Source organism: Myxocyprinus asiaticus, chromosome 40, assembly GCF_019703515.2.
Source record: "Myxocyprinus asiaticus isolate MX2 ecotype Aquarium Trade chromosome 40, UBuf_Myxa_2, whole genome shotgun sequence".
NCBI classification, from domain to species: Eukaryota; Metazoa; Chordata; class Actinopteri; order Cypriniformes; family Catostomidae; genus Myxocyprinus; species Myxocyprinus asiaticus.
Window position 1 is genome coordinate 18,857,945 of NC_059383.1, and position 12,765 is coordinate 18,870,709.

General features: G+C 38.5%; 1 protein-coding gene across 2 annotated transcripts in view; it reads left to right on the forward strand.

Moving 5' to 3' along the window:
* Nucleotides 1–12,765, forward strand: part of LOC127430716 (pyruvate carboxylase, mitochondrial-like) — a 174,187-nt gene that overhangs the window by 7,022 nt on the left and 154,400 nt on the right. For both annotated transcript variants that reach the window (XM_051680705.1, XM_051680704.1), the window contains exons 2-3: nucleotides 11,644–11,785; nucleotides 12,077–12,261. In XM_051680705.1, the coding sequence (XP_051536665.1) occupies nucleotides 11,644–11,785; nucleotides 12,077–12,261 (327 nt within the window). The remainder of the gene's footprint in view (nucleotides 1–11,643; nucleotides 11,786–12,076; nucleotides 12,262–12,765) is intronic.

Here is a 12,765-nt window from a genome sequence, read left to right on the forward strand (position 1 = left end):
AGTTTTGTGTTTGAAAACTGAGGAAATCAACACAGTTTTTGTGTGAATTTACAGTTCCCTTGCATCTGAGGGGAAAAATGATTCACAAATAACTTGCCTTTGTATTGGCCCGACCTTTTTTGAGCACATATTTTTGCAATATCCTCCTATGCAACTAGCTTTGATTAAACACATGCTGTCTTTAGGAAAAAAGCAAACATGAATGTTATGTTTCATGTGATGTGAGTACAGAGTAGGAAACATTCTTTTTACAAAAAACAGTAAAAAAATAAAAGTGTACAAAAACGGTTATTTTCTGGCAGCAGGGCTGCCGGAAAATGTCTGTTGAAAAACAGAAAAGTACTGTCTGATTAAAAACATTGATAAACTGTAATTAGCTTTACCATAATTAACATCTATTACTGTAATTCTACAAGAAATCTCCCTATAATTCCATGAAATCGTTTACTTTTAACATATATTAATTGTTAGAATGGAGTCATTATCTTTAAAAGAATGATAAAGCTTAAGTATAATTACTATTGTTATTCCAAAAAAATACTGTAAATGTAAGACCATTTATATATAAAACACAAAAAACATTAATTTTACTTTGCAAAAGCCCAGGTTTAAATTAACTGTCAGAAGTGTTGCAAAAAAAAAAAAAAAATATATATATATATTCAAATACATTAATAAACTGTCAAAATCAATGCATTTCTTTCTCTAAATGTAGGTTAACTGTACTTTTTGCATTGTCATCATTTAAAAATATAAACTGCAAAAGACTACTTATCTTATTGAAGCAGGATAAGATTTGTCTGCATAATACTTTTTCACCATTTCAATGATTTTATTTTTGCAGCAGTTGCCAAAAAAAAAAAAAATAACTATATTACATAAAGTTTATTCTATAGAATTAACTTGCCTGTAGCAACATTTTGGAAAATAGTTCACAATACTAATTAAAAATACACCACCACTCATTGATTCTTTCTTTCTTTATTATTATTTGCAAAAACAACATACTAATTCTTTTGTTCGGCATATTACAAGAACTCATTTAGCAACAGCTTTAAATGCTGAAGCATATTTTTCACAACAATTTTGTTGCTTTTTTCACTGGTTCATCATTTTTTAATTCTGACAAACCAATCTCTAAAATATTTTGCTCTGGGAACAACAGCTTTTGTTTTCCACCCCTGAAAAAAATACTATGGCCTTTTTGCCTTAACATAATAGGAATTAAAACATGATATCAAGTCAAGTCGTCAGGTCATTTTTATTTATATAGCGCCTTTCATAACACACATCGTTTCAAAGCAGCTTTACAGAAGATCATGCATTAACAGAAAATGAAACTGTAATATCTATAATGTCTTAGTCATCATTGTGTAGTTTGATAAAATACAATTGTGAATTGTGTTTAAAATAAGTAATTAAATAATAATTGTATTTATAACCCCAGTGACCAAGCGGAAGGCGACTGTGGCAAGGAACACAAAACAATCATACACACATTCATACACCTATTTAAAATAATAATAAAAGCAGAATGAACCTGCAATGGAACATTTAAACATATTACACACAAAAAAATAAAAACATTATATACTTTTGCTGAACATGATTCAATCATGTGATTGAAACAAATTCTCTTAACAAAACAGAATCAGTTTAAACCCAATAAAATGGACATGTAAAACAAACTTAAATGAATGGTGTTTGTTTAACTTGAATCAGTTATGTTCTCCTACATTTAAGCCTTCTTGTCTTGTTTAGCCTACATGTTTATATCACGTTAGATGAAGTCGATTAGGATAAGTTACTAGAACTAGGTATAATGCCAGTTATAAATGTCAATTCTATTTTCTCATTCTTCATTGACTGTCAAACGAGACTACAGAGGCAGCACACGGTATGAAACTAATCCATTTATTGGAAAAAAGTTCTGAAGTCTATTGTATGTACCACATTCAAAGCTTAAGGGAATACAGGTTCAATACAAGTTGAGCTCAATCGAAAGCATTTGTATCAGTGTTAATTACCACAAAACTATTGACTCGTCCTTCCTTTTCTTTAAGTGAGGCACTTACAATGGAAGTAAATGGGGCCAATTTTTGGAGGGTTTAAAAACATTGTAAACCCGTATAAGTTCTACTAACAACTGATTGCCTTTACTTTTAAAAGTATCAACTTAAATCTCAAGTATGCATAACTTAGTTTTTCTCAGAAACTAAATTAAAAGAAATGATTTTGGTCCAGTCAACATATCATTTCTAATGTTTATTTTAATAAACCACAGCTAAAAATTTAAAGTTCTACAAAGTTAATATATTTATACAACTTAAAATGTTTTTGAAATCATCAATATGCTTTGTATTAACTTATTTTTTTTAAAGCCATGTTAACTTAAACTATATAATTTTAGGTGACTTGAAATGTGCTAGTAGTATTACTTACATTTTTTTGCAACTGCCTTGTTTTTTCTTTCTTTTTATGAAGTTTCCTTAAATGTGAAAATTTTTGCAACTTAAAGAAATAAGCAAACTGCATGTAGTAAACATTTAATATAAAAAGACAAGGTACAATTATTGACAACGTGAGGCACAAGACTGGAAAAAACAAATAAATTTGGCAGCGATAGTATAAATTGTCTACAGCTGCATTAGTGTTGCACATCCTTCAGTGTTAAAACCTTATAAAGCCACCTGTCTTAAACTCTTTTGGGTAATTCAGATCCAATGCATAAATCAGTCTAAACGTAAAAAAAAAATCTGAAAAGCCTGGGCAGGTGGGTGATGACTTTCAAGAACAATGACATTTCTGACCAGATTGTAGTGAATTGCAGATTCTGTGAGTTCACTGACCACTGTTAACAGGGCAACTGGTGAATATCCAACATTTGGCTCTTCTGAATCTTTAGCCCTGAAATGCAGGAATAGGAAAAAAGTGGCAAAATTAATGAACAATTTATTAAAATCTGTTTTAAAATGCACACCTAGATAAAATAATAGTTCACACAAATTGTCATTATTTACTCACTTGTTCCAGACCTGTATGACTTCTGCCATGGAAGACAAAAGCTTTGGTTGTTGTTGTTGTTGTTATTTTTTATAAATCTTTAAAAGGATAGTTCTCCCCAAAATGAAAATTCTCATCATTTGCTCACCCTCATGCCATCCCAGATATTTATGACTTTCTTTCTTCTGCAGAACACAAATGAAGATTTTTAGAAGAATATCTCAGCTCTGTAGGTTAATTCAATGCAAGTGAATGGGGACCAAAACCTAAGCTCCAAAAAGCACATAGTCAACATAAAAGGTAATCCTTATGACTCCAGTAGTTAAGTCTTTATATTTTGAAGTGATCCAGTTGGTTTTATTATAGGTGAGAATAAACCAAAATATAATGTATTTTTCACTATAAATCTCCTTTTGCGATCATGATTTCAAGCTAGATTACACTTCCTATAGCACCATCTAGCGCTGTACAAATGCATTAAGCACCAGGAAGTGTAATCAAGCTTGAAATCATGATTATATTTGGAGATTGCAATGGCAAGATGTAAAGTGAAAAAGGGGTTTTATTTTGATCTGTTCTCACCCAAAACCAACTGGATCACCTCAGAAGACACTGATTAAACCACTTGAGTTGAATGGATTGCTTTTATCAACTATCATTCACTTGAATTGAATGGACCAACAGAGCTGAAATATTTTTTTAAAAATCCTCATTTGTGTTCTGCAGCAGAAAGAAAGTCATACACATCTGGGATGGCATGAGGGTGAGTAAATAAGAGAATTTTCATTTTTGGGTGAACTAATCTATACGACTCTAGTGGTTAAATATATATCTTCTGAAGCGATAATTAAAAAAAGGACATAAATATTGATCTTTTTCTCACTCACACCCATCATATAGCTTCTGAAGACATGGATTAAACCACTGGAGATGTATGAATTACTTTTATGCTGCCTTTATGTGCTTTTTGGAGTTTTAAAATTTTGGTATCCTTTCACTTGCATTGTATGGACCGCAGAGCTGAGATATTCTTCAAAAAAATCTTGTGTACAGGAGAAAAAAAGTCACCCATCTTGGATGACATGAGGGTCAGTAAATGAGAGAGGTTTAATTTTTGAGTGAACTATCCCTTTAAGTTTGAGACAGGCTCAAATTATTCTGTGTAAAATCAAGGTCTGTTGAACCACAGAACAATATTAAACAACTAAGTCCATAATACCTTTAAGTAACAAATCGAGAGAATCTCAGCAAGTTCACCAGAAGTACAGTGCATCTGGAAAGTATTCACAGCGCTTCACTTTTTCCACATTTTGTTAGGTTACAGCCTTATTCCAAAATAGATTAAATTCATTATTTTCCTCAAAATTCTACAAACAACACCCCATAATGACAACATGAAGTTTGTTTGAAATCTTTGCAAATTTATTAAAAATAAAAAAACGAAAAAAATCACATGTACATAAGTATTCACAGCCTTTGCCATGACACTCAAAATTGAGCTCAGGTGCATCCTGTTTCCACTGATCATCCTTGATGTTTCTACAACTTGATTGGAGTCCACCTGTGGTAAATTCAGTTGATTGGACATGATTTGGAAAGGCACACACCAGGTCTGGAGCTCCCTTTTTTAGTGAGATCAATCAGTGGGGCTGGTGACGTCCGAATAATTGGGCACAAACCTTCTATAATAGCCAGCCAGCCCCAGGAACTGTCTCGCCTCCTTTTTGGTCTTGGGCCTCAGGCAGGTCGCAATTATCACAGTTTTATCAATTTGGGGACTCGCCTGCCTGTGGCCCAAGTGGAACCCCAGATACCGTACCTCCACCTGTCCAACTGCGCACTTCTTGGGGTTTGCCATGAGTCCCGCCCGTCGCAGTGACCTCAGAACAGCCCTCAGATGCTGCATGTGCTGCTGCCAATCATTACTGTATATAATGATGTCATCCAGATAGGCAGCGGCGTAAGCAGAGTGTGGTCTGAGGACTCGGTCCATGAGACGCTGAAATGTAGCCGGGGCCCCAAACGAACCGAACGGAAGCGTCACAAATTGGTGTAAGCCAAACGGTGTGGAGAAGGCCATTTTTCCATGGGATATTGCCATTAAGGGGATCTGCCAATAACCCTTTTTCAAATCCAGTGTCGAATAAAAGCGAGCTGTGCCCAACCGATCGAGCAACTCATCAATACAAGGCATTGGGTATGTGTCAAATTTAGACACTGCATTGACTTTCCTATAATCCACACAGAACTGTACAGCAATGTCGCTCTTAGGAACTAGAACAACCAGGCTGGACCAGTTGCTGTGGGATTCCTCTAGTACTCCCATATCAAGCATTGCATCTAATTTTTCCCGAACTATTTTCTTTTTGTGCTCGGGCAGTCGGTAGGGACAGCTACGTACCACTACCCCAGGTGCCTGTTCGATGAGGTTTGTACGACCCGGCAGAGTGTCCCACTCATGGTATGACCTCAAAGGACCCTTGCCACTTGTAATTTAGAGCTCGATGTGAGGAGTAAAATGAGCACTTTATCTCCCGAATTCCCATAGCCGAGTACCCCTGTTATACAGTTGGCTTTGACATTCCTGAGCTTGGAGCAAATTCTCTTGTGTTAGTTGACCCAAAGTGTGGAGTTTTGCTCTAAGATCAAGAACATATTGAATTTCTTACTGTTTGAAGGTCCCTCCCTAGTTTCCCGTATGATGTCTTGCACGCCGCATGGCCACCGCCCATCCAGCAGTTCGAATGGGGAAAACCCTGTGGAGGCTTGTGGGACCCCTAGCACTGCAAATAACAGTGGTTCGAGTCATTTATTCCAATTTCAAGCATCCTCGTGCACAAACTTGCGTATCATATTTTTCAGGTTTTTATTCAATCATTCCACCAACCCATCTGTTTGTGGATGGTAAACACTGGTGCAAATTGATTTAATACCCAATGATTCGTACAGTTCGCGACATAAATAGTGTTCATGACATAAATGTAGTGCCTTGATCAGTGAGGATTTCTTTCAGAATCCCCACTCGGGAGATTATTCTGAAGAGTGCCTCCGCAACACTACGTGCTGAGAAGTTGCGCCGAGGCACTGCTTCCGGATATCGCGTTGCATAGTCCACCAGAACAATACAAAGCGATATCCGTGTATTGTCCGCTCTAATGGCCCGACGAGGTCCATGCCAATTCTTTTGAAGGGGACCTCGATTAACAGAAGAGGGTGCAATGGCATCCTGCGTCACACGATACAACCGCTTTTATAATAGCAAAATATGGATATGAAAGTGCGACATTTGGTTGGATTCGTTGACCATCAATAACTTTAACTTGGTCAAGGGCATGCCTAAGGGGTTTGGTCTCTCAACTGCTCTAGAGGTAAATCCCTTTTGGAATGTCCTCTAAAGATGGGAGGGGCCGAAGCCTCCCCCTCCCTTACATCATCCTGACATGGAGATGAGGAGGACCGCCCCGGCTCTGCCTGCCCTGCCAAGGTATCGCACATTTCACATCTAACAACTTTCTCGCAGGACCCATCCACACACATTCCCTTTAATACTTTTTAAATTCTGGCCAATTAGTTCCCAAAATTAGTGGATGGGCGAGGCTGGAACTAACCGCCACCTCCACTCTATGCTTTTTTCCCCCGAAATTTAATAACAAGTGTCATTACAGGATAATTATAAATATCCCCATGCATACACCTCACCCTTTTGCTTGTGCCCAAAGCCTGGTCTTGAACCAAACATTGGTGTATAGTGGTCTTGTTACAGCCCATATCCACCAAGGCTTGATGTGTACTCCCTGACACTAACCGGTATTCTGTGTACTCCTTGACACTCACCAGTATTCTGTATGCTCTAGCTTGATCAGGGGCAGCCCATGGAGTGTCGGGGACCCAGACCACAGTTCCCAGCTCCATCACTGGGCATTGATCCCGGAAGTGCCCTGGATCCCGCAACTCCAGCAGGCCAGCCCAGGCATTACACCCGCACCTTTGTCGGTGGGTACATCCACCTGAGGGGGAGAGCCACGAGACACTGAGGCCACCGATGGCGAGAGAAACTCCCGTGAATGAGGAGCTGGCTTCGGTGGCAGGTTTCCACGCCTCCAGGGTACTTGGATGGGCTGCAGTGAAGGGACAGAGTGTGGGGGTGGCGAGAGAGAGAGAGAGAGAGAGAGGGGGGGGGCTCTTCCACCCTCTGATACACTGACATATGATCCTCCGCCAGTTGGACAGCCTCCTCCAGCGACGCCGGGCGGTGGCACTGGACCCACTCTGCCGTTCCTTCCAGTACGATGGATAAGCTGCTCCTCAACCAGCAGCCACTTCCGGCAGGTGTCCTGGAGCTGTTGAGTGAAGGCAAACGGGCGGCCACGCCCATCCACCTTCATTGACCAGAAGAGTTGTCGGTATTGCTCAGGGCTGCGACCGACCCGCTGTAGGATGGTCTTCCTCAGATCATCATACATCAGGAGATTTGCCGCTGTTAGTTGTTGCACCACGAGTTGAGCTTCCCCGGACAACAGTGGGATGAGTCTGCCTGCCCACTGAGCACGCGGCCAGCCCCAGATCTCGGCCATCCTCTCGAAGAGATCTAGGAAGGCCTCGGGATCATCATCTGCCCCCATCCTCAAGAGGGCAATCGGGGGTATGGGGGCTGCTGGTTCTGGGGTCGCGGCCGGGACTTTCTCCTGGTGTAGTAGGCTCCGGATCCTCTGCTTTGGCTTGGAGCACCTCCTGGAATCGGCAATCCTGGTCCTGGTGTAGCTCAAGCAGGGCCTGATGTTGTGCATGGTGCATACTGGCGAGGAACTTGATGACTTCAGCCAACTGCAAGGACTCCATGCCGGTGTATTTCCTCCAATTTACCCGGGTTTCGGCACCAGTGTAACGTTCAAGGAAGGAAGGGAGGGAAAGGAGGACACAGGAAACTAGGGCTTCAACTCAAAGGTGTAACTTTAATACACTACTCAAAGGGGCTTTTCAGCAGAGTACTCTTTAGCTTAAACTCAAGATAGTCTTTCAGACGGGTAGCTCTCTCTCCCTCGTCTCTGGTGTGGTCCCTTTTTATTGCTCTCCCCAGTGCTTACTGCAATCAGAAACAGGTGTTAGACATTATAGCGCTCAGGTGTGTGCACCCTTACCACTTTCTCTCTCTCTGGATGAACGCTTGACCATGCCCCCGCCACCACAATATGTAAAATAGTGGTTATGCAAAATGACAATATTTCTCTTTAGTCATATGTTTTCTTGCAATTTATACATTTTTAAATGTATTATTAACAGTATTTTATGTATTTGACAGTGATATATTGCCATAACAAAAGCAATTTTTTGTAAAATTAGAGAAAATATGCTGTCAATAAAGAATACTTTTATTGTTATGGTTAGTTTTGTTAAAACTGTCATTTAAAAGCTGTTAAAAAAACAGATATTTAATGTATTCCATTTATACAGATTTTTAAGTCAAGTCACATGACACATTTCGATAAATAGTTTATTCTTGTAATTTTAATAACATTTTCCTGTCATTTTGAAATACAGGGAAAAAATTTACAATTTTTATTGATTTTAATTTTTTTTTAATTATTTTTTTACAGTGAAGTGAATGAGATTTAATCATGATTATTCAAATTCTTATTTTTTTTTTAAATAAATAGTTCAATGTTATATCAATAAATGGGTTGCGATGTGATCAAATTGCTATTCATTATGTCTCTATTACTTGTTTTTCATTCATCATTATTTGACTTCTGTAGTTTGTGCTGAACTTCCTGCTTTATCATTCTTTCCCACTTACAGTCCTGGTACTTTTTCCTTAGTAACTTTCTAAATGAGAACTCTTAAGAGAAACGGCATACCCGAGGAGACTTTTCCCCTCTTGCATTCGCACTCACAAAAGTAACACCTGTAATGACGTTACTTTTTTTTTTTTTTTTTTTTTTTTACCTCTGCCGTTATTGCACGCACGATTCGGTAGCAACAACAAAATCAACAACACTGACGGAGGATGCCCGGATCGGAGCTACACTTTTGTTAGGATTGTCTTACACAAACTGTGGCTGCATCCGACAATGTGAGCAGCTGCCTAATCAGTTATGGTTTAAACAACAGTGTTTTTGGATGAATGGAACTCTTAAGGAAACTGGTCTCTGAACCGTTTAAAAAGCACATTATTACATCCTACCTCCTTATACAGCCTCCGAAGGCGGCAGTTTCCAGTTTTAGGATGCAGCTTGTGTCTTCAGGTTTCAGTTTACTGGGCGCATGTGGACTGCAGTGGGAAAGGGCCTATAGTCTAAACTAGAGCAGGGGTTTTCAAACTTTTTGATGCCAAGGACCCTCAAATACGATGATCCCTTTCGAGGGACCCCCCTTGTAAAAATGTGTAAATGTGATATAAAAAAAACTTGTTTGCAAAATTAAATGATTGATTGTAATAATAATGTCATTGTATTTAACACTAAAGCCAAAATAAGGTATTAAAATGTTATCTGGAAATGTTTTAAATGTTTAAACCCAGAGAGACACATTTTTATAATTAATCACAAATGTATCTGTAAAGCGCTTTTCACAATGACTATCGTTCCAAAGCAGCTTTACAGAGAATTACAACCCTTATTTCTTGTAAATAAGAAGTGTGTGTGTGTGTGTGTGTGTGTATATATATATATATATATATATAATATACATCTTTTGTTTTTTTTTCTCTTACCGTTGCCTGTCAATAAAACTATGGCTGTCAATAGTGTACAATAATTTTGAATAATCTCATGGTTTTAGAATGAAACGGTAATAATATTAAAATTTTCCACTTGTTTTTTTTTTTTGCAGAATTAGTGACCTAGTGGGGTCCAGTTTGAAAACCCCAGGAATAGAGAAAGGCACATCGGTACCTTGTAGTTAGTACTTAGTCACTTTGAATGTAAGTGTGTGCACACATGGAATGGTGGTTATTGTCCGGTAACTGTTTAAGCAGTGGACCTGGCATTATGTCTGTCAGCACAGGTGATGTGATAATATGACAACCGAATGGGGGTAGAATCAGTCCCTCCTTGTCTGCAGGCTAGTATTGGCCAACAGTATGTGGAAAGTAAAAACTTGGTGAGCTATTTTACTTTGTGATGCACCCCCTTTGTGGTGGAACCAGGGTTATTTCCCTATAGATTTTTTTTTTTTTTTTCAGCTTTATTTTCAATTGAGGTTTTTTTTTTCTTCCCACTGTTAGGCTACTTGGTTCAGTGTTTTCTAGTTTGAGTTTTGTTTCTGTATGTTTAGGTTGAATTTAAGTGTAAGTTTTTCAGGGGTGTCAGAGTTCAAGTGTAAACAGATGTTATTTTAATATGTTTAATGCAGTTAATTTTCTCAGGGCCATCTAGTTTTATTACAAGTGGTATTGTCATGTTTAATGAAGCAGTGTTGACAAGTTTTCATAAAGGTTTCAAATGAGTGTTTTCATTTAGTTTTCGTTAGTAATAATACCACAGAAAGAGTTTTCAAACTCCAGTTGATCTTCACAACATTAAAACAGCTGAAGACATAGGCTAACTCATGTGTGAGGACTTAGTTCATAACCATACAATTTTCCCTCACTCTTCTGGACTTCTCTTGAACTCGTTTACCATTGAGATTTTGTTTTGTGGCACTACTAATATTGTGTCTCTTATGATAAATATCTTGTGAATTTCCTCATTTGAAGTCACTTTAGAGAAATGTGTGGAGGTGCAACTCATTTTCTGATTTACACCTTTCCTTAGAATTGTAACTTTTTTTACATCATAAAATTGGCAACTTTTTTACCCTTGTCTCCTAAATGCTCATAGTATGTGAGTTGTAGCATTTTAATGTTCTGTGTCCATGTTTCTCCTTCCCAGCTCTCCCACTGAGTTTAATCAGTTCTGCTGTTTATCCAGGTGCCCCATATGTGCCTTTACAATCTGATCGCAATGTGATTATACAGTGTGTGTTCTGTTCTTTTTGGCCCTCTGAGCACTTAACCTTGTATTTGGACATGCTTAAATTACAACTTCTTTTTTTAAAGACTGGCTGTTTTGAACCAGTGTCATATCTTGCTTGTCCTAATGCATGTTGATAGTTTAATTGTTTGATGTCCCATTTCACAGCTTTCATCAAGTGTGTTTGTGGTACATAAGGATTGGTCTGCGTTTTCTTATGAATTCTCATCATTGACCTCATTGAGTGTTGACATACTATTGCCACAGGCAGTAGCTCAGCATTTTCATAAAAGAGGGCCAAGGAAGTGCGCCACTAGTGGCACCAAACTGAATTGCAAAAATAATAACCGTTTCCAAAAAGGTTTCCCAAATACTCCCCTGTCTTCCAGTCATCCATTGGTGGGATAAACAAAGTCCCATCCCTAACTCAGTCTGACCACTAAAACAAACAATGCAATGTTTTGAAAGCACCACAGAGCCACAATGTTGACATTTTTGGGGGAAATCAACCTACATCTTACTTTGCAGTTGTCTCTGCACATTAAAAAGAGATAGGAGAAAGTATTTAATCTGTAAAAAATTTACTGTTAACCTTTAATCACTTCTCTAGAAATGACAGTAACATAACACTATGACCTGAATGAACCTCTGCCTTTGTGTAATAACTGACTTGATTTTGCTGTTTTTCTAGATGCTGCTACAGTTGGGAGGAATGCGTTCTGCCATTGGTCTGTTGGCCCTCAGGAGGGTGTGGTGTGTGACCCGCTCTGCCCACACTGCACCACAGACATTGGATTACAAACCCATCAAAAAGGTCATGGTGGCCAACAGAGGTGAGCCATCCTACATCTCTCTTGTTGGTCTCGGACAATTACGTGGATGCAATTAGTTGTATCTACAGGGAAACACAGTAGCACTACTTGTCAGTTGCTGATATTTCTACTTTAAGGACCCCATAAAATGGCTTAACGAGCGCAGTTTTCTATCCTGTGTTGACATATGCTTGGGTGAGATATTTAGGTGGGATATATTATGTTAAATAGCCAAATGGTATTAGTTATGTCACAGCCAAGAACATGATTTGCTGTTTGACATCTACAGTAATGCATGAATGCTCTTTGTAGGAGAGATTGCCATCCGGGTGTTTCGGGCATGCACAGAGCTGGGGATTCGCACAGTGGCTGTCTACTCTGAGCAGGACACAGGCCAGATGCACAGACAAAAGGCAGATGAAGCTTACCTCATTGGAAAGGGGCTGTCACCTGTAGCAGCCTACCTTCATATACCAGACATCATCAAAGTGGCCAAGGTCAGAGGTCTATGTCCTAGCTCCTGAATGGGTTCTGTAAATCCTGATTTGAACTGAAGCATACTTTTGAGTAAAAGTTGTGAGGGTAGAACTTTGCTTCTCAAACAGAATTCTATGTTAAAAAAAATGATTAATATGCTGCTGTTAGATTTGAAACTAAGAAAATAAGGTCAGAGACTGGCCTCCAGTTATATGTTGCTTGACAACATTTGTAAACAAATGCCAAAAGATAATACCTTTGTCCTAAAGATATGCCCAAACTAGTCTCCTCTTTTCTGGGTGTCTGTAGAATCCTTGCAAAATGTATTTGCGATAAACTTGCATTTAATATTTGGGAAGATTGCGGCAAAGATAGCAACAAACTTGTAGTTAAAGGGATATTTCAAAAATAAAAATGTTCTTATTTACTCACCCTCATGCTGTCCTAGATGTGAATGATTTTCTTTCTTCAGCAGAACACAAATTAAGGTTTTTAGAAGAATATTTCAGCTCGATAGGTTCATA